The sequence below is a fragment of the Phragmites australis genome, chromosome 15 (genome assembly GCF_958298935.1).
Source record: "Phragmites australis chromosome 15, lpPhrAust1.1, whole genome shotgun sequence".
Classification (NCBI taxonomy): domain Eukaryota; kingdom Viridiplantae; phylum Streptophyta; class Magnoliopsida; order Poales; family Poaceae; genus Phragmites; species Phragmites australis.
The window spans coordinates 4590920-4614367 of record NC_084935.1 but is presented as its reverse complement, the minus strand read 5'-3'; the positions used below and the strand labels follow the sequence as shown (position 1 = coordinate 4614367).

The window sequence follows — 23448 nt, the reverse complement described above, 5'->3', positions numbered from 1 at the left end:
CTCGCACGCCGAGGCCTTCAACACCCGTATCCCCTCTGTGATCAAACGGATGAAACGATACACCACCTGCTTACGGGCTATGTTTTTGCTAGAGAGGTTTGGTTCATGACGCTTCAGCGCGTGGGGATGCAGGAATTGGCACCGAGACGTCTTGACAGCATCTTCCAGAATTGGTGGCAGCGAGCCCAGTGCAAAGCTTCCAAAGAGACCCGCAAGGGTTTGAACTCCTTGGTCATCCTCGTGGCATGGTCCATTTGGAAACACCGTAACCGATGTGTCTTTGAGGGCGCTCGGCCTTGTGTTACGTCTCTACTGTAGGATACCAATGAGGAGGCTCGTCTTTGGTGTTTAGGGGGGGGGGGAGGGCAGTAGGGTTGGGTGCTTTGTTGGGTTGAGTTTTTTTTTGGGGCCTGATCGTACTCATATGTATGTGGCACGCTCTCCGACAAAAAACTAACCCAGCCGTTGGTACGACTTTGTATTTGAACCATTTCTACTCTGAATATAATAACACACAACTCTCCTACGCGTTCGAGAAAAAAAGTTTGTGGCTACTGTTGTTAATTTTGTGACTTTGGCGTCTACTATGTATGTGCATAATGTCATATAGAATTAACTGATGTGTGTAGAACGTTTCGATTGTCTGTCTTGGCAAGGGTTCTTTGTTAAGGTTCAGAGAAGGTGACGTTCACTTCGGCTTTAAGCTACATGTTATTACTTCCATGCCATTTCTTTTTTTTTCCAAAATACCTTTATACTATCTATACTCCTATTATATACTACTTATACTACCTCTAGACAATGGGCAGTATTCTAACCGATCTGGACCGTCCGATCCACAAAATCAATTGCAAAAATTACTCCGAGACCACCACAAAATTTCTCTAAAACAAAGCCATGAGAGATGTGCATGCAGGCAACTCCTATTAGTGGTTCCCACAAATGTGTGTACTTAACCAAACCAAACACCTCTCACCACTGCACAAAGAGGTCATTGCTCTATTACCCTGTAACCACTAACCAACCTTTCTTTAGCAGTTAGCACAGATCCAGATCTGCCTGGCTGCTTGCTTCCGTGGTCAGTAGATTGCTGCTAAAATTAGCGAAGGGAGGGCTCTCAAAGATTGGAGCTACCTCTAATTGGGTGTTAGTGACTGGATTAGTAGGCAACCACTAACTTCAAAATGCCATAAATTGCAGCTAACCATTTTGACTTTCTAGTTATTGTTCTTTTTTTGTTGGGCCATCAGAGATGCCAATTTGCGCTCATAACTCGGTTAATTATCAGATGATGATACTGGGCAAGAAGAAGCAAAGCCAGACTCCACTATATATGTGAATTCAATAATGTAATAATTGTAAGGATTGATTGGTTAGTGAGCAAAAGATCACATCAGCCAAACTTTGGGGGTACTCTTCACAGAAAAGGCTAACGCCCTTTTACATGCCCTGAAATATGTAACATTGTAACGATCATATCTCTATGTCAGTGTCGAATGTTGCTGTCATAAGTCATCATCCCATGCCATGCAACTTTCTTCCAGTGCACTGTCATTAGGGTGGTTAAAGAAATACCAGAAGTCCTTTAATTAGTTGGGAGCGTTAAGGAGCTTTGGAATCTAAGATGGCATTGTAGACTGATGCAAAACTTACAAAACCACTCGGTGAAAATAGTTGACCAATGTAAGGTGTAAGGATATCCTTATTCCAAAACCATGTTCCACGGCTAAATCTATGTAGACACACTATTTTGGTTCCTCTGGAAAAGGTGAAATCAGGGCCTTAAGCTCGTAGTCGTAGACACGAGGTGCCAAGATTTGCCACGCAATGCTGCTAACCAACTTACTCCGTACTAGAACTAAGCAGAAAATAAAGTATTTATATCAAAATAAACCTCGTCGTTTCGACACCAATGCATAACCCCAAAGACAAAGAGGGTAAAAAGAAGGCCCCGTCTACTGCAACACTTGAATTTTTGTGGCTGTTAGATGGGATCTAACGGCTCATCTCTCTTTTTTCTTCTGCTAGACACCCCTTCTTGTCCTCAAGCCTCGCTCGTCTCTACCCCACCCACAAGTGTGGTGTGAGCACCGGCATGGTGCTCCGATGAGATCCTCCCCTAATTCGGTAGCCTCCTTGTTGCCACCTCCCGCGGCCACTTTGTTCGTTGCCTCACTCCAACCTTGCCCATCGGCCGTCCTTTGCTACCTCGGCTAGCGATGCACTTGCCCCCTCACTGCCCTGTCAACCAACCGCCACCACCATTGGGCCTGCCTATTGTTGCAGGTTTCCCTCTAAGCCCACTGAACTTCGGTGAGCCCTCACCCCTCACCCTAGCCTCACCTGAGCTCGAATCGCACATAGATCGGGCAGTTGAAAATTTGGGTGTGGGAGGGGGAAGAAACACCCAAGTAAAATTTAGTAAATCCTAAAAAAAAGAATGACATGAAAGCTGCCTCGCTCAATTCCAACCCACACAAAGGGAATCGACGTCTGCCATAGTGCCATTAGAAGCAAATTAAAGGGCTCCCTACACTAGCATTTACCATGTAAAAGAAGATGGCCATTAAAGTGATAAATCAGCTCAAATATTGCCGAATGTGTTCCTGTTACTTACATTTCCCCCTGCACGCTCTCATCTGGATGACTGTGCCAAATGGGAGCTTACATTAGATACTCCAGCATCCCTACTAGAGCTCACCACTCGCATAAAAACTCGAGATGCTAGGCAGAACTGAGATAGCCTTGATCCGGATATACGCTGGACAGTTCTCGAGAGGCATGATATGTTTGACCAAGAGAGAACGAGACCATGCCATCGCGGCGGGGAACCGGTGGAGTACGCATTTTCTCGGGTCAATTTGTCCATTCACAGAGGCCTTGCCTATACTAGAGAGCTAAATAATACATCCCGTCCAAGTTGCTGAAGTGTTGCGTGGTATCGTTGCAGATCAAGCGAGCATGGTCAGGATAGCGTGCACCGTCATTCTTTCGGGCCCTAAAAATGATGCGCATGATTCATTCGACCTGCAGGCGGTGTGAAGTGCAAAGCCCTGACAATCATGGCCCGTTGAAGGATCAAGATGCTAAGAGCAACAAATTAAAACAATAGTAACCTAGATGCACAAAGTTTTTAAGCCCAGTTCCGACGATGAATAATAGATAGTTATTGTATTTGGGCACCCTCAGGTTTTCTACAATTCTCAGAGTATATCTTTATCTCTAGGAAGGAGATCCATAGATAAAAGGAAACTAACTATAGGTACACAAGGCGTCCCCATATCCAGGAAGTAAGGAGTCTAGAGGACACACGACACCTATATATATACGTAGCCAAAGGGTCCTACAGAGGGAGAGAAAAAAAAAACAAGTCATTAGAGAGCACCATAAGCGAGACAAACCAACATAAACCAAAGAGAAAGTCGACAACTAGTTTTAGATCCATCTATGCTGGTCACACCCTTCTTTAACAGACTCAAATCAATACAAGACAAATATGATGTAGGATTATTATCCTCATATAGATCCGAACCTGTCTAAAATCCCTTGTGTGTTCCTCTTACGATTCGTCTACTCAAAGCATCCTCTAATTTTTTTTAACAAGTTTGTTAGATCGACAGTTCACAAATCATTGAAGAATCTACACGCGAGATGCCATCGACATTGCCCAAAGCTTCGCTGAAAACTGGTTTTTCAGATGAGGGGTTCTACGATTACTTTACCTCTCTTCCCGATGGACCGATGGTCGATTGGGTGGATTTCGGCGATGAGGTAAGTCGATTCATGTGTCACATCCTAATCCCTAATCATGTCATTACGCATAATTAAGCATCATATTTAGATGTTAAGCATTATGGATTGTTGCTATTCCATTTGGTGGTTTGATATTTACTATGTATTTTGATAATAACCAACGTTAGAGTTTTTGCTTACTTTAAGTATTGCATAAGTTTTTGGGTGAATCCAACTTAAAATTTGGTTCATCTCATTCTGTATTTTGCGACTCAAAAATCCGTAGAATTTTTGGAGCTCTAGATCACCTTTTGGGTTAATAGAATGGGAAGAGAATAAAAAGAGTTTCCAGCTAAAATAATTCTTGCTTCTCTTGCAAGTGAGTCCCACCAGCTGGCCCCACCCCTCCTCTCCCTCTCCCACTCTACCGCAAAAGGCAGCAGCCCCACCCCTCAGCCCCTCTATCCATCTCACTTTCTCCCTCACATTCACTCTCTCTCAGCCAAAGCACAGCAGCCTTGCTGCTGCTCTCCCCTCTTTCCTTGTCCAACTCTCTCTCTTCTAAAAAATCTACCATAAGGAAGCTAAACTAAGGTCTGCATGTTATATCATTGCAATCCCTTCCTCATTAGCTTCCAATCCATCCAAGAATCACTCACATGCACGAAGATTTGAAGTATTTGCAAAGTGATTTTGTCACACCCTGATTTTCTGAAATTTCAGCAGGCCTTTTTCATTTTCTCAAGCAAATCCCTTCATTTCTTCCCCCAACTGATGACCACAAACCTTGGCTAAACACCTTGAAAAAGTCTTCTAAGTTTTTCATGTGAAGATACACGCTTTTAGCTCGAATTTGGATGGGTTTTGTGGGCTATAATCTAATGTGAGAGATTTTGTTTAGCAAGAGTCAGTATGAGGAGTTTAGATGGAGTTGAGCTAACAATTCGAGTTTTTAGAGAGAGTAAATTAGGTTTGAACTAATGCTTTAGTGCCTTTACATGTTTAGGTGACTTAGATTTTGACATGCAAATCAAATCGGCCGAAGAATCGTCGAAAAACTCGCGTTCTGCTATCAGAATCTGGACTATCCGAGTAAACTCGGAGGTTCCAGGTGATTTTAACCAAAAACACCTGAGGACCTCCACCCGGAGAGTCCGAGTTCAACTGAAGACTCCGGATTTTACTGTTTATCATGCATTTTCTTTTTTTTTCCTAATAGCTTGTATATTTCATAGTTAATTCATACGAACTCTAAAAATCACGAAACTAGTTGCGTTAGCTTCGTGTGAGTATAAAATATATGTTAAAAATGTTGGAACTCAATAAATACTTTCTGATATTTAATTAATTATTTAAATGTATTTCAGCTTAATTAAACAACAATTAACTAATGGCATGTCCTAAAATTATGGAACCACTTGGAAAATTCATGTTATGATTAGTAATATCTATGAAAAATATACTTTGGTATGGAAGTGCTGTTTAAATTGTTGAATCTTATTTAGTCTTGATAGCTAGGTTAATTAAGATCTTTTTTGGACAGACCTTAAATAAATCCTTTTACCATGAGCTTACGTATTTAAATTTGAGTGTTTCTTGCTGCATTATGTACATTACTCAGTACCATATCCTCATTAAAATTTTGTAGCATTTTCATTGCATATCTTTCATGCTCATCATTGCATGCGATCTTCGTTAGTGAATGAAGGACTGGAGGGTGACGTGGGCGTGATCAAGGTCGATTCGGAAGTTGTTTCTCTTGCTTGTGAAGTTGATCAATAAGGCACGTATCTAAGTATTTTTATCCCATTACTTTGGATCATATATTGTGTCAATTGATAAGTTATGCTTTATGTATATTTGCATATTAATGAGTCTTATGTCGGGTTTTAGGTTAGATCCTATTTGTTGTATTACCTTCTCTTGACATTGTTTATCATTGATCTTTTGTAACCTGAGTTGTTCATGTCATATAATGATCTAACTTAAAAAGAATATATTATGCTTAGCATGGATTAGGTTCTCGATAGAAGTCGAGCGATGGTTCGATCATCGTTTACGAGCTTAGGGATTATTATATTTCACAAAGATAATAATGATAGAGGATAATAAGAAGTATGAGATCGTGAGAATGAAACGAGATTTAGACTCACAATATGGATGGCTCAAGAAGAAAATCTGCTATATGTCTACAAACTCTCAGATAGGAGCGCTATCTTCTCTGCAAGAGGTCTTGTAGGAGTGATTGCCTCCAAACTCGCTGTTGACTTCAAAACATCAGCTAGTGTTGCTCTATTGATGTCAAGGTCAAGCCAGGCAGCGCCTCACCGTGCTGTCCACCAGCATGAATCACTAAGTTATGAAATTGTAGATAAAATGGTGTCAATATTCTTAATCAATCTTGTCTATCATGTTTATCCTAATTTTATAAATTAAATCAGATTATAAATAAAATTACTGGATGCCATTATGAATCTGGAGGTCGTTCAAAGAAAGTGGTAGTTTCGTCGATCGATACTAGTGTGTTTTTGTTGGATTAATTCGTTTTTATATTCCGATGTTCTCAAATTCATACCTGTTCTAACTTTTCTGTTTTTGAGTAAATATAAAAATGAAAACGGTTAGAGAATTTTTTCGGCGTTCCGTCTATTTTTATTATAATCCATTTTATCCCTATTTATTTCATCCCTGTTCCCATCCGTTTTCATTATCATGATGACGCGGGAGCTTAACGGCTTACACCCATGGGACCCACTGACAGTGTGCAAAATGACGAAACCACCCTCGAACGCCCCTCCGCTACTCCATTCCTGACCCCATTCTCTCACGCCTGCCCATCTGAAGATCCCAGCCGCCGTCTTCCCCTGTTCCCCCTCACTCCGCCTCGCCACCCCGCTAAAACCCTAACCCTCGCCGCCATGGCTGCGGCGGCGGCCGCCGCCACCTCGCTCCTACTCCGCCGCCATCGCTACCCTCAAGCTCCCCACCTCCTCCTCCTCCGCGCCGCAATCTCCTCCTCCCGCGCGCTGCCCCAGCAGCCTGAGCTGTCCCCGGCCCCGACCGCCGCCCCCGATCCCGACCCCGCCGCCCCGCTCCCCCCGAACCCCAGCACCGGGAGCCCCTTCTATGGCGAGAACTGGCGCAACCCCGCCGCCGCCAACCCGCCCTCCTCCCTCCTCCCGGCCGTCGTCGGCCCGTTGGGGGGCCACCACCGCATGGCGTCCTACTCCGCGACGCTCGACGCCGCGGGGCTCAAGGAGACCTTTGCCGAGTGGATGGCGGAGCAGCGGTGGGAGGACATGAAGCAGCTCTTCGAGTTCTGGGTGCGCTCGCTCGATGCCGCCACTGGGAAGCCCAACCACCCTGACGTCGACCTCTTCAACCACTATCTCCGCGCCAACCTCATGGCGGGGGCCCTGCCGCATGAGCTGCTCGATCTCGCCGACCACATGCGCGAGTTCGAGATCGAGCCCAACACGGCCTCGCACAATCTCGTGCTCAAGGGCATGGTCGCCGCCCAGGAGGCCGAGGGCGCTGAGAAGCTCATTGAACGGTGAGTTCCGTTGTCTTTGGTGTCCGACATTGCCATTGCATGGTGCGTTGTGTGATTTGTCGAAAATTCTCTGCATTGGTATTTGCCTATTTTCCAGGTGCCTTTTTTTAGGATAGATTATAGGTTAGGACATATCAGAATCTTCTGCAAACCTGTGGATTCGATTGCTGAGTTATCTGTTGTGATACCAGGACGTGGTTGATTCAGATGAGTGTCACTGGGTCTGATTAGATTACTTCCAGAGTTCCCTGTTTTACTTTGCATATTTGTACGCGGGCCATAGGATGATAGCTTGACCTGAGGTATACAGAATGGGCAACATAGTTTGAACTGAAACACTTAATTATAGAAAATGGAAAGGTCACGATCTGTTCTGCTCAAGGTCATTTTCTTTGCATTTTATTTATGGATGTGTTGAGACTGTTGATTCACGATGCTCAGTGAGAATCGGTTTGCTGAGACTACAGTTGTACCAAGGATTTGTGATGTGTGATCGATATCAACCTTGTATCCTATACATGTACATAACAGTAAGTTCCTCTATATTTTATTGTTGCAGTCCCAAGTGTATAGGAACTAAGAAGTGCCTTTGAGGTTGGTGTGTTGATGCCAGGAGCTTCTATTATTTATGCTGCTGAAGTTACTTTCTGAAAACAATCTGTGCAGAGTGTTGAGTTTGACAAAGGCTAATGTTGAAAAAGTTTGTGATGGCAGTATTGATTTGTTTAGTATGGCAATAATTTATCTTCCTCTTTTGCTTTTTGGTTTAGTATGGCAATAATTTATGCTCAAATTTATAACAAAATATTTTGTTATTTTAAGGTCAGTCTGTGACTCTCCACTACATTACATTTGACTACAAAATAATTGCCTATTTGTTGAAATCAGGATGCTGCAAACAGGAACTTTACCAGATGATGAATCCTACAATTTGGTTGTAGGCCTGCTGATTAGACAGAACCGTGTTGACTCAGCTCTGAAGTATTTGGATTTGATGCTTAAATCAGGATACACAATATCGTTAACTGTTTTCACTGATTATGTCCGAGCATGTGTGAGATCTGGGAGATTGGACACATTGGCATCTGTTATAGAGAAATGCAAGGTACTACTTATTCTTAGATTGTTTAATTTAGTGCACCTGAGTTATTTAGGAATGTAATATTGCAGTTGGTCTCAGGCATAAGAGGTCTGTGGCCTGTGGGCTATATACCTATGAGCCTTTGGCATTCTTACTTTTGGAATATACCTTTTGTATGTTTATTTCAACTTGAGAAAATATTTGGCTGCCTTGTTTTTGATAGTACGGTTGGTTTATTTCAGACAACAGATAAGAACAAAGTCTTGTGTCCACAATGGGCCTGGTGCATTGACATAGCAGAAGCTGCGTTTGAAGCTAACAATAGCAAACTAGCTCTTTTTGCTTTGGAATTTCTTGCAAGATGGATTGCTCGTGGTGAGAATGTTAAACCTCCTGTTCAGCTTTCAGTTAATGAAGGTCTAGTAATATCAGCTCTAAGTGCTGCTGGTAGAACTTATAGTACCGACCTCTTGAATGCTGCTTGGTCGCTGTTACGGAAGTCCTTGCGCCAGAAAAGGGCACCCACCCCAGAGACATATCTTGCCAAGATTTATGCTCATTCCTCAATTGGTCAGCTTCAGCGGGCATTTGGGACACTGCGCGAATTTGAAAATGCCTATGGGAACTCTGAGGACACTGATTTAGAGCTCTTCTCGCCGTTTACTTCCTTGCATCCACTTGTTGTTGCTTGCTGCAAAGATGGCTTCAGCACACTGGATTCGGTATATTCATGTAACACTTGTTATGCATAATTCATTTAGATGGTCACTTGTGCTTTTTTTTGGGCGAAGTATGATGGAATACCCTAATGCTATAGGCTCCTCTCTGCAGGTGTATGTTCAATTGGAGAATCTGAGTCATGCAGATCCACCATACAAATCTGTTGCTGCTCTGAACTGTGTCATATTAGGCTGTGCAAACATTTGGGATCTTGAGCGAGCATATGAAACTTTTGATGCTATTAAGGAGAAGTTCGAACTTACACCCAACATACATTCATACAATGCCCTTCTGTATGCATTTGGAAAGAAGAAAAGGGTATTATTATTATTAGTCTGGTCTATACAATTGATATTTATAACCTCTTTTCAGCTTGCTTCACAACAAATTCTTCAATCTGTTGTGCCCTTTTGTATTGCAGACAGAAGAAGCATGTAACGTGCTCCAGCATTTATTGGGTATTGGTGTTAAGCCAAATGCAACAACTTACTCCCTACTCGTCAATGCCCACATCGTAAATAGAGATCCAAAAGCTGCTCTTGCCGTGATTGATAAGATGGTCAGTCCAAACTGCCATTCAAAATTCCATTTTGCATGAGAACTTTTCTAATTATGTTCGGTTCAGGTTGATGCTGGCTTCTCTCCCTCAAAGGATACCCTCAAGAAGGTTCGAAGACGCTGCTCCCGTGAATCAGACTTTGAGAGTGACGAGAAAGTGCAGTCCCTGGCTAAACAGTTCAACTACCGAATGGGTGGTGAAAATCGTAGGGAGTTGCTGTATAACATAGAATACAATGCTGGGTACTAAGGCAGTAAGTACTGGTCATTCTGCTGGATTTCGTCCCTTGTAGTGGATGCTATTTTTGTTTTTATAGTTAGCGTTGCATCTTGCTGATTATGCTCATCTCTTTGATTTTATATGACGCTGGTTTTCTTTCCATTTTCATAGGGCAGCTTGTACTCGGTTTGCTGACATTTGGAGAGCACGGACATTGTAGCTTGTAAATTACTTCTTTGTACCAGACTTTTAAGCAATTTTCAGTATCCCAACCTATCATTTTTGCTGGCAAACTACACAGGATTGATGTTAGGACTTAATAATTTTGAATTGCAAAATACAATTTTGAATGGCAGTCATACTACTCCCTCAAGTCAAAAATACTTGGCGTCTTGTCTTGAACATTGCACGGTCTTTGATGTGTACCTTTGACTACTATTTTCAAAAGTTATCGATGATTAATGTTTTAAAAGTTTGACTCGACCTCATCATGTTTTGAAACTAAAGAAAATGTCAGTTCTCATAATTGCAGCATCTTGCATGACATTCCTCCCTTATTCCATAATTTCCGGAAGCTGTTATGGGCTGTGTAATGTAACTAATGAAGAAGCCCGGGGATCGCAGTTCCTTCCAAAGATGCTATTCTTGCTTGGGAAGTTAGATTATGTCAATGCCTAAGACCACTCATCATGGAGCTTGCCGTGATATCTTTTTGCATATTCTTGTAATTTCTGAAAACCACAGTTTTGTGGTCATAATGGTAGAAAGTGCATGTTTCTTAGCTTCTATTAGGTTTTATGGTTACAAGGTTTCGCAAAATCCTACCCTGGCCAGACCAGTCCTTGTCTTCGGGCGTCCTTGCAGTCTTAGGCGAGAGGATCAGCCCTGATGCCCGAACTAATGTGGTTATGTGAAACCTGGTGAGCATAGAACCCAGTGTTAAGTGCCACTTGGAGGCGGCGGCGGCGGGCATCATCAACTCGCTGCGGGTGGTGTTCCTGAGTTGTATTTGGCAGCTTGGCGTGATGAGACGGTGGACCTGCTTCTGGTCGGGAACTAAGATCATCTCCAAAGATTTCTTTTAGCAAGTTTTTTTTTCTTCAACGCTCTAACGGTTTTTCTTCACGGTTCTTGTCACGAAGAGATTTTCAAAGTTATTTCCTTCTAAGACGTGATTCTTTTTCATTTCTTTTTATGAATTCTTTTAAAAGAAAACTGTAGAGATGAGATAAAATAAAAAGAATGAGAACAGGAAAAAAAATAAAATAAAAAAATATGGTTAGAAATGGTCTAACAGGGCAACTGAGGAACATTGACCAAATGGGCTTTTCGCTCTTGTTTCAGCAACCTTCTAATATTAGGTGTTGAATTATTATTTTTATTTCTTTTGTTTTCAAAAGCAGGGCTGCTTATCATCGTTCATCGAGAAAAAAATGCAAAGTACCTAGATAAACAAGAGTATAAAATCAAATAAACGCAGCATTACCACTCGATACATGCCCATTTTGATTAAGAGAAAAAAAGACGCCTCTATAGTCTATATAAGCAGACCGCGCATCTCCACCGATGCATCCTGCTCCCATCTACGCTCCGTCAGTCCGTCCATGGTTGTGAACAGACGGGCATTTATCTCTTTCCACAGGATCATCACATTAGAGTTGAGAGAATGCTCCACCTCTTAATTCCTGCCTGATTAATTCTCTCTAAAAAAAGTCCATTCTTCCAACCTCCAGCCCAGGTCGTTTGTCGTAGGCACAAAAACTTGTTGGTAAGCTTGCCCTTCTGCAGCATCCAAATTGACAATAAGATTTGTGGGTGAAGTGCACTTCAGGCAGCATCTAGTAATAACTGACGAATCCAAAACAAAACCGATAAGTCTCACTTTTTAGGTTATATGGGCTTGTTACATATGATGGATCATTCAAAAACAAAAAATTATCCGATTGTCTGTGCACCCTTCACCTATAAGGTGGGCCCACCCTTGCATGCAATGTTACTTGGACACTCATGGCCAATTTTTTTTTGCCGAATCGGATATCTCGAATTCGAGTTGGATTCTGACACCCGTGTCAGATTTCAAGTTGTATTTCACATGTCCAAATTTTCTTTGCCGAATCGGACACCCGAATCCATATCGGATTCCAACATCCGTATTCGTGTCCAGATAACACTGCATGCAGGTGCAAGCTTGTCTTGTATAGGATCAATGCGATATTTGGTCAAGCTGCACTTTTCGGTGGGGCTTTCCTGTAGAACCAGAGAATTGATTATCGTAAACATGTAGCTCACCTTAGAGACCAACTTCTACATACTTCACAAGCTTCAGGCATCTTAAGATGAATGACAAGCAGTTTAAGACATGGGAATTCTGATGCAGCAACAGAAAATTCTGTGTCAACGTAAGCACCGTGATGCAACCGAAGGTAGAGAAGGCTAGGCAACCGTGCAAGCATCTTCTGGTCTTCCCTTGGCACTTAGTTCAGTTGCGCGAAGGGTTAACCACTTCGGTAGTTTTCTTAACTGACCTCGGAAGTTGATGCCTTTCATAAGCATTGGCAGTCTGGATAATGAATCAAGAGAAGAAAAGTTCATTGCACCATCAGGTCGCCAAAGTAACAATGAGCCAAGGTTGCTGCTTAGTTTCTCAAGTGCAGAGATCAAGGATTCCCAGCTGTTGTCATCATCAACAAACATCATTACTCCAAGCTTCCTCAACTGAAACAGTTTGCCCAGCTCACAAATGGAATGGGATGTAGACACTGTGAATTCTATCTGTGCAAGTGTTTTAAGGGCATCCAAATTACCTAGTTTCTTAGGGACATGTAACCCCTAAAACTCAGAAATCGGCCACAACCCATTGTGATGGTAATATCTTTTCCCTCCAAGTAAGTTTGCCAGATGTGGAAGACTGGTAATGCCTGGAGACAAATGCTTTATGCCTGTATCCCTAATATCCAGAGTTTCCAACTTCTTCAGCTTTCCTATATACGTAGGGAGTTCCATAACATGCGTTCTTCTAAGACTATTAGGGCTCGTTTGGCAGGGCTCCAGATTCTTCTAGAAACGTTTCGGTTTCAGATTCTTCCTAGAAACGTTTCTCCGGTGAATCACCCTCAATTTTCTGAAAACGTTTGGCAGGGATTCTGGATTCGGATTCTTGAAGAAAAATGAACTGAGTGATTCTAGAAACGGGTGAAACACCATTTTGGGTGATTCTTCTCGTAGTGTTAAAAATGAGAAACGTTTCAGGTGATTCAAGGTGAAACGTTTCACGTTTTAGTGCGTTTGGCAGAGATTCTAAAGAATCACCAAAGAATCTGAAACGTTTCTTGCAACCAAACGGGGCCTAAGATACTCCAGCTGAAATAGCCTGCATACGTTTCTGAGATCTCTATTTCTCAGAAATTCATGGCCTTCCAAGTCTAATATCCTCATTAGTTCCAAGTCTAATATTTCTCCATTGGCGAATATGCTCAAGGACCGGACATGGAGATAACATTTTGCTTGTGGCAATTTCTTTCACGCCTCCACTGTGAACAGATAGACGACGAATCTTCTCTAGTGGAACTAAAGTGTGTTGTTCACCTACCAGAGTGATAAAATTCTCCTCAATTGACTTTGATACGATGATCTCCAACATCACATCATGAACTCGAAATGTTTTGACCTTCCCAGTAAAGCTCATGTCCGCTGGCTGAATAATGCTTCGATTGATGAATTCGTCGAAGTAGCTTTCTGCCACCTCAAAAACATCGTCTTAATACACTTTTCCTTCTGATCTTACGATCCTCCGGGTAAATGCTTAAATATAAGAAACAAGTTTTCAAGTGGTAAGGCAGATCATTATAGCTAAGCTCAAGTATTTTCTTCAATCTCTCAAGTGACGGACTGGTTTCGAGCTCTGAACCAAGAGATCCATAAATCTTCTGCCACTGATCTTTACTGTGCACTGGCTTGCTAGCCAAGAGACCTGCTATACTGACTATGGCTAAGGGTGTACCACCTCATTTTCCTAGGATCTTTTCCGAAATTTCCGTTAAGTTCTCAGGACAATTAACTGTGCTGCCAAATATTCTTTTGGAAAAAAGGTCTTTGGATTCATGATTAGTGAGAGGTTCGATTTCATAAGGTCGGTCATACTCATGGAAACAACAAGAGTGCCACAGCTCTGATTCGTGTAGTAACCAGTATTCTGCTACCATTGTTTGAGTCAGGCAGATAAAATCGAATAGCTTCCCATGCAGATATGCTCCAAATATCATCGAGAACAACCAGATATCTCTTGTTTTCCAATTGCCTCCACAGCTCGCTTGCAATCTGTCCCACATCCCATGCTTCCATGCCTTCCAGGGATGCTTCACCAGTTCCAGTTGACGCATGATGAACCTGTCGCTGGTCTGGTTGAATAATTTGTAGAAGAATGTCTCTTATCAGCATCTTGATATCAAACCTCTGGGACACCGTTACAAAAGCTTGACACTGAAAACTTCCGCTTGTTGAAGATAGACTTTGGTATGTTGAGAGTGAGAACAATTATGTTGAGAGTCAAATAAGAAATGAGACCCAGGTAAGTATTGCTTTTAATCTAAATCTCTAATCACCCGGAAGTAGTTACTATGGTCTTACTGCTGATTCTATCTCAACCTGGCATGAATCCATCGATACTCCATCGTAGACCTCATGTCATCTGCAGCACTACCGGAGATGGGGACTGGATAGTAGCTCTTGCTCACCTAAGGTCGACAAACCGAGAGGTACTTCCAGCTCCATAGCTGTAAGAGGTGTAGGCAGCATATAGCAGATCCCTTCTTCTTTGCGCGCTGGGTTGCAACACACAATCCTCTGTAGGTTTCAGCCAGCACAACAGATCCACAGTTGTAAGATGTCGGCTCATAAAGACGTGATGCGAGCTGACCCACTAACCATATAATATGGGGGACGACATAATCGCCTGTTGTGTTGTAGAACATGATGCCTCCTAGCAGGATGTACATATACACCTCATAGCGCTACATAAATGTAGCCTCGTCTGCATCTGATAAGCATTGACCGAACTGTGGTAGCCTATGAATCCAGGACATGGAGACGCTAACATCATTCATGTCATATTGCACATCAAACCCAAAAGATGCAGAGGGTCAATAAAGTTTGAATAGCACTAGAACATTTAAAGTGCATTACATAACAAATAATTACCTGCCCTCAACGTAACCCTTCCACTGCTCCTTTGTTGGTCGCGAAACTACTAACAAGGCGTCCTTGATCGGTAGCTCGGTTAGTATGGTCACGTACCTCAATGTTACGACCATCTCGCCAAAAGAAAAGTGGAACATGTGCGTCTCAGGACGCCACCGATCGAAGAGACCTGTAGGCAGTGCCAGCTCAATCGGTGGGAGAAGTGTCCTGCCACTGCTAGCCATGGGAGCTCCGGCCATCATGAGAGCGAAAGGTAGTAGTCCTGCCTGTGCGAGTGGCTCGTGGGATCGAGGGTCTAACTCCTTAATCGTGCGGACACTCCTAGCACACAATAGAAGCAACTGCAAAGGTATCCAATACATGTACTTAGTAAGTAACAAATTATCATGGCAATTAAAAAACACATATAATCATGGTACCTGCTGTCATGTGAAAATCATCCTTTCCCTATGGTTCTCGTCGTACCCTACTGAAGAAGCTCGGGAAGAACACCATGAGCCATGACAGTGATTTCAAGCTTCATGGTTCAATAAAAAAAATATCGTCTATGATACCAGTACCATACTATATATTACAAAATAGGTAATATAACTAATAGGTGAATAGCAATTTAGAATAGAAACCATTTCTGTGAATAAATCCATAAAACAAATTAAATTACAACAATTCCAATACAATATAGTTCGATAATGGCCTAATAGTTTACTGCCGGGTTGGGCAAGTTCTACTGTCATGGCCAGGTTGTTTGCAAATTTTGCACTTCCGTAGGCTGTCAACAGCATCTGCTGTATCCATATCACCTTGCAACCTCGTGGCTCTAGGCCTTCCAGGATTTGTGCGTCGTGCTCAGGGATAAGGTACCCATTTAGATCCCTCGATCGTTTTGTAGCTACTTCCAATGTTGAGGATATGCATCTTTGGAAGCCATGTGCTCCTTAATGCAACGATCGTGAAGTACGGTGATACGTACTATGATCCGTCGTTGTCACCCATGTCTCTGCAAGCGGCGAAGATATGGGAGCATGGAATATGATGCGGTTTTGGCTTATTGAATATGCACTTCACCTCGTGAGGCCTAAGTTGATATTGTTGCACGGTGTCCCGTGCTCTTTACCTAAAAGCATACCTATGGCGTCACATGATCTCAAATTCATTGTTGACCAGGTTGTAGATCCTGGTCCGATAAAAGTGTGCCTTGTTCCTCCTTCTAGATATGATTTTCTCCACCTTAAGTGTGAACCGTGTGCTACACCCCATAACAGTATTACCACAGTCTCGAAAGTAGTCTATCATTCTATAGAATGTTAGCTCAATGATGGCACACAATGGGAGGCCCCGTACACCCTTTAGGATATTGTTGAACACATCCGCTATGTTCGTTGTCACGATGGTGTACCTAACATAGGATACAATAATTTTAGAAGAGCTATTTGCATAAGAAATGGTAAAATACGATCATTAAAATACTATGTGCTAACCTGACACCGTCAGTATCATGGATTAGGACCCAACACTCCACCGGCTTCCCCGCTATCCATTGGCTAAACATAGCACATGAACGTCTAATGATAGTTTGCCCTCCCCCACCATTTGCATCCACAGATGATCCTCCTGTGTTTGTTGCTCTACCATCATCTTGCGAGTGATCTCATTTAACTCTCTTCATATCTCGTTGAATTTTGTCATTCTGAAGACACAACCCTTTGAATATTTTTACAAGAGACTTGTTGCGGTACCTTATATACAGGTTCACGCCCAAGTGTCGTATGCCCACCTTCTCTCCACATCAGGTCATGCAATAGAGTAGTTTGTGCTATCATGCAGCATGTCCAACGCATGCAGAAGATCCTTGTTGCGGTTTGAGATGATGCAAACTCGTTCACTATTGCCCACGGCACGTGTCCTCACCAAGATGAGGAACCACATCCATCTATCATTATTCTCACTCTCAACCATTGCAAAGGCGAGAGGAATGATCTTATTATTTGCATCCGTCATCAACGCTGTCATAAGGGTAGTATGGTATTTGCCGTTCAGAAATGTGATATCCATGCATACAACCATCCTTCAATGTTTGAAAGCTTCGATGTATTATCAAATGATCAGAATAACCTAATGAGGTATCAGTCAGTGCTGCTGTATGACCCATCCTCTAGCTTGATCGACTCATCCTCTAACTAAGTCTCTGGATTCATCATGACAATCTTCTACAATAGCCTTGGAGCATAGTTATAAGACTCTTCGAAGCTTCCAAACAATATCTTTAACGCCTTCTGCTTCACTCATCATGCAGTGTGGTAGTTGATTAGTATACCTGTCTTAGTCTACACCTCCTCTATAATCGATTTTGGTGACAAACATATGTCCGTACCAACTAGGGTGATAAGGAGTTGGGTTATGAACTTCACATCAACGACGTGGTTCACATTCCTAACAACCTCTTCGCTGCATGTATGTGGGGTGCATTTACTGATCACAAAATAGTTATCATATTTCGGTTTATGTGCTCGTACAAAGTAAGGATAATTTAGGTGCTTGATACACCTGACCTGATACTCCGTAGGGTTAGACGGGATGCATTTGTGGTCACTTCTTGTGATTATAGTATAGTTGCTAATAAAGTGGATGACCTCTTCTATGTTACGAAACCGTTGTCCTACCTGGATGTTACTATTCTAGCATCCCCAGTTAGATAAGGTGTTATACTCAACGACAACACAATCCAGCAGCACAACACTACGGAAGTACTGGATCATCGGCACCGGTCATCGTAGTCAGTAGCTTCTTCATCCCCGCTACCACTAGCTTCATCATCCATGCATCATATATCTACCTCAGAAGGGTCCACTCCAGCTCCCTCTGTACCGGAACTTCCCTCCCCGACATGCCCTCCTCCTCTTCATGCATCACCTGCTAGTAAGACCCTTCCACGCTAGTCACTGTATCACCTTGCACCAGTTGTAGCACTATGTTTACGTACATCTTTATTTCAAAGTTCTCCTCCAATACCTTGCGTGAGTACAAAGAATATGTATTGTTCCTTCTCATCTCGAATAACATATGAACAATGATCTAGCCGTTTGAAATAAGCTATGGCTACATACCCTCCAGGATAACAGTATGAGACTGCTGGTTTACACGCAAAAGGCTCGTAACATATTATTTCAGACCATCTAGGTCAATAAGTAGCTTAATCAGAGTCTCTATGTGCTGACAGTTTTGAATTATTATGAGCTCCACGTGCAAAACAGTAGGACGTTCTCCATAATAAATATGGATAGTCACCGTATCTACAAAAACAATATACATATAATAAAATAACTACTTAGATACACAACTAATTATGCTCTCCATAAATAATAAGTAAATTAACAATGCAAATTAAATAGTACAATACTTAACAATGCCAAATACTTAAGTAATTAACAATGCTAATTAAATCATCAATATTGAATTCAAATGAAATGATTAATATTTAAGATTGAATTAAAATATTTAATAAACATTAACTAAGTATTCATATACAACTATTGTGATTAAATATTTAATAAAAATTAAAAATAATAATAAATATTTACTGAATAACTATTACATAATCATTAAATAGCAGGAATCCCAAAATAATTAATAAATAATAAATAGCTAATAAAATCATAATTAATATTTAAATTTATGTGCCATAATTATTTGACAACCATTAAATAAATTCACAGTACTCACCCTATTTAAATAATTCGATTAATCATATTAATCTACTTAACCTAAGTGATTAAGCTAATTAATCAAATTAATTGAATTAAACTAATTAATTTGATCAATCATATAACTCTAATAACTATGATTAAATTATGTAAATACTCTAATTATACTGGTTAATGATATTCATACAATTATACTAAGAAAATAATCTAATTACACTGATTAATGAAATTTATATTATTAAATTAAGTAAATAATGTAATTACACTGAATAATCAAATTCATATAATCAAACTAAGCAAATAATCTAAGTACTCTAATTTATAAAAAAATATAATTTAAAAAATATAATTGAATGGATTAAATAATCTACTTACTCATCACAATTACTAATCATAGTATTAATTAGATACGTAATATAAGTACTTACTATAACTGAAGAGAGCGCTCTCGAAATGTTCAACTCGCGCTGCTCCTCTCTTGCTGCTTCTCTCCTCGCATTACTGCTCCCCGCCTCACGCTGCTGCTCCTCAACTGAAGCCAGCTCTCATTATAGTGCTGGCTACAACAGCGAGTGCAAGAACAATAGCAACATGCGGCATAGGAGGCACCGAGAGCAAAACACGCGACATAGGCAACAAGAGATGACACACATTTCAACGCAGCATGGCCCAGATGTATTTGGCACCTCATATGCCAAATGCGGCACCGTGCACCGATTCGGCACCTCATGTGTCGAATGCAGCCGATTTTCGGCACCTCATATACTGAATACGGTGTACAGAGCCATATTCGATACATGAGGTGCCGAATACACATGCTATACAGGTTTAGTCTATTTCCTATTTTGCAATATAGGTTGTGTATGTTATCTATTTTGTCAATACTGTTGTTTACAGTTTATTCATAGAAATACGGTAATATATTACCTATTTTTATAATATAGGTTTATATGTTGGCTATTTTATCAATACTGCCGTTGACCGCTCGTGCGCAGAAAAAGGCTATACCTGTAAAGAAAATACCTAATACGAATTTAAGAATTAATGCATAACCAAATGAAGTCATTCTTTTTAGGGCTCATATATATAACCGAGGATAAAAGTTGTAGGACATTGCGGGCCTGTGTGGAACGCAATAACCTCATTGGAATTTTGCATGAAGCAATCTAATTTTCTTGCAAAATTTCCTCGTTCCAAACATGAGCTGATTTGTTATATAGCTCAGACTCGACAACAGACGTCTGTTGCCGATAAATAGCTTCTGTACCCGGTACTCCTTATGGCCGTATTTGCAAAATCCAAAAATAGATAACATACGCTCATAAATAGATAACATATCGATATATTTATAATATTAACATCTGTATTTGATACTTATTTAATAAAATACAATTTTCGATGCATCGTATCTAAAAATATATAGACCCGACCATATTTAATACATCATATACCAAATATAGCTTAGATCCGGCTACCGTCGCATAGATGTTGCGTCTCGTCGAGTGTGTAACTATGCATCGACGAGAGAGCTGAATCGTTGTGTGATGGCCGGGAAGGCGAGAACGAAACCATGTATCTATAGTGCTAGATGAAAGCTTGATCTCTCATTGGTTGGTAACGCTAGGTCCTCCGCACCTGCGTGGTTATTTAAAGGTATGTTTGTTTCAGTTTTGCATCGTAAAAAATAGTTTTTAATTGTAAATTGTGCAAAGTTGAAGGATTAAAAGTTGATAGCTGTTTGGTTACTGAATTATGAGAGGGTTGAATGGTAGTTTATATTTTGTAATGTTTATAATATCCTTAGCTTTTATAATATATATTTCTTCTGTTTATTTCTTGGTAGTTATTTTAGAAATACGAATTATTTTGTACATATTCATGCGTATTCCTTTGTAACTATTTCTCCTGGTTATGCCCTTAGCTTAGTGTGTGGATAAGGTCAGTGATCAGGTGTGGCTCACTCGGCAGTGTAAGAGAGGGAGGGGGTGTGTGTGAATTAGGTTGGCCGGGCTTTTGCCCATGCGACTTACAAAGAGGAAGAGAGGCCGGAGGGAGAGAGGAGGCCGGATGGGAGGAAGAGGGAGGCACCGAAGGGAAGCCAGAGGGAGGGAGAAAGAGGGGCGGCTAGAAAGCGATGGAGCTTGCCGGCGGTGGGACGGTAGCATGTGTTGACTGGAGCAAGAGGAGGCCGTGAGAGAGAGGGGCACACCAGAGAGGGAGAAGGTCGGAGGGAAAGGGAGAAGGTCAGAGATGGGGCTCACTGGCGGGGAGGAGGTCCAGTCGGGGCGAGGTGGCGGTTACTGGGACGGCGGGCGGCGCGGCGGCGGCTGCTACCGAGACGGTGGGCGACATGGCGGAGTGCGCCGGTGGCTGCGCTGGCCCAGCAGCGGCGACGTCATCGACGCAGGAGGAGGTGACGCTGGTGGCTTGCGCCGGTGGAGCACGTCGGTCCTTGTGCCGGTTGGGCGTCGCAGCAAGGGTGTGTCAGGGGAACGAGCCATCCACGGCGAAGGGGGCAGTGGCGGGTAAATTCAACGAAAGTGCGATGAATATTTTAGTCTTTTGCACTTTACAATCTGAAATAATCTGATAGAAGATGGATTATTAGATTGTAGCAATCTGGTATTGATATAATCTGATTCTATCAGCTGTCTATTTATTTTAACTTTAAATTTTAAAAGCTAAAATTCACCTTCCGAAATTGAAACAAACGTGGCCTATCTTGCGCCATGTTGTGTGATCTCCCTCTCCTGATCTACAGTTGTGTATGGGTTAGTTGGTTGGAAATCGTGAGACCTGAGCGATCTGGTTGGCTGAAGCACCTGCTTTGTTCCTACACGTGTGCGACGCATCGCATCGATCTGTATGTGTTTGGCCACCGGGTAACGCAAGGACGTGCATGTCAACTGTCAAGGGCAGACTGAGAAACAGGTTACGTACGCAACATGAGCTATATACAGTCCATGCTACTGACGATCGAGATGTTTTGTTTCCGTATATAGTTCTTTCGTCCTTTTTTTTCATGTTGGTGTGACCATCTTTCAAATTATAAAAGCTACGGTAGCTAATAATTAACATGTACTCCTTATATCACTACCACGTGACGGGTAACTCCTGTCGGCCGAAAACCGCCAGGAAATACCCAAAACCGTCAGGATCTCCTGTTTTCTGGTAGTGTATACTAGTGTACAAATAAAAAGAATTGACGCCTTATCTTTTACTATTTTGAGTGTTTTTACTATCTTTGAAAGGTACCATCAAATTATATATTCGGAGGTACCGAAATTTGGTACTTCACTAGTTATAATTCCTGGTCCCTCCCAAGGATGGTAAAAAGACTCTACTATTTTTTTGTTTTAGCCTATGAGTTTCCTGACAAAATTACAATCGGAATTGTTATTCATCATATTTATTGGACCAAAACTTGATGCAAACCAGGACTTGTTTATCTCTACTCATAATCACCAACGAAGACGCTCATTCCTGGTGTGCGGTGTGTGAGTTTAATTAAAGCCTCAAGTTTAGCATGTGTAGCATGATGATGCGCGCGTGTGTGAATATAGTGCGAGGGAGGGTGTGTTTTCTCTTACAATTGTACTCTGAAAAAGACAGTCAAATATTTGCGTGCTCTCAGAAAGAGTACTCATGTACAATATTATAATTTTGGCATTTTCTTCATCCATATAGCGAGATAACATGTTTCTATGTGTTGCGTAATACTAATTAATATGGATTTCAGTGATATTATTTGTCTAGGACAATATAACGTTCTTAGACAAAAAGAAAACGATTTTCAATTATTCAGCTCTATATATACACACATATAGTAGGTGGGATTAATTTATTATTTTGTTTTCTGTAAAATTCATAATTTTAAGTTTTGAAAAACAGGGTTTTTAATACTGCCTCTGATCCCTAATATAAGCCATTTAGAATTGTCCTAAGTCAAATATTTTTAGCTTTGATCATCAATTTCTAAAAAAATATATAGATTGACAACATAATATTGATGTTAATTACTAGATTCATTATGAAAAATATTTTCATAATATATAATTCTTTATTTTTAAAATTATATATTTCTATAGATATTGATGGTTAAAGTATCATATTGGAGACCGTATCAATGTCCTAATAGACTTATATTTGGGACCAGATCAAGTATTTTACTTTTATTAATTCTAAACTAATCATACTAGGTTTTATGGTTCTGTTCAGAGCACTGGGATTTTTTAAGTCCTACATATAGGAATTGAATCGTAGTAGGGGCAGATCCAGGGCCTGTGCTGGAAGTGCTGCAGCACAGGTCCAGTCCATAAAATCTCATGTATCTTCATATAGCATTCAACTCAAATTAGCCCATATAGCTCTAAATCAACCAAAGTAGCTCCATATCAGTTCAATATACACTGGCCTAGCCCCGGCCCAGCTTCAATTCCTGGATCCGCCCCTGGATCGTAGCATATGAAATATTTCCGACTTTCCAAATAGACCCGACACGGTTAGACTTCAAAAGTGGTTTAACAAATTCTCTATTTATTTTGGTACCTAGTCATTTATGCATTAAGAATACGAACGACATGAGTTTTTAAGCCACGTGCTAACATATGCATATTGTGCAGAATTCGCAGATTCAATTCCAGGGAACTCTTCATTTGATTTATACTATATATACGAAGGTAACGCA

At 41.3% G+C, this 23448-nt stretch overlaps 1 protein-coding gene and 1 pseudogene across 1 annotated transcript; one reads left to right on the top strand and one right to left on the bottom strand.

Moving 5' to 3' along the window:
- The first annotated feature begins 6540 nt into the window (after positions 1 to 6540).
- Positions 6541 to 10223, top strand: LOC133892927 (pentatricopeptide repeat-containing protein At1g26460, mitochondrial-like). The gene is made up of 7 exons (XM_062333919.1): positions 6541 to 7285; positions 8174 to 8390; positions 8609 to 9088; positions 9198 to 9404; positions 9508 to 9645; positions 9712 to 9898; positions 10036 to 10223. The coding sequence occupies exons 1-6, from the start codon at positions 6651 to 6653 to the stop codon at positions 9892 to 9894; spliced, it is 1860 nt and encodes a 619-aa protein (XP_062189903.1). The 5' UTR covers positions 6541 to 6650; the 3' UTR covers positions 9895 to 9898; positions 10036 to 10223.
- A 1824-nt stretch (positions 10224 to 12047) lies between these two features.
- On the bottom strand, positions 12048 to 21113 carry LOC133893031 (disease resistance protein Pik-2-like; annotated as a pseudogene).
- Positions 21114 to 23448: the final 2335 nt, after the last annotated feature.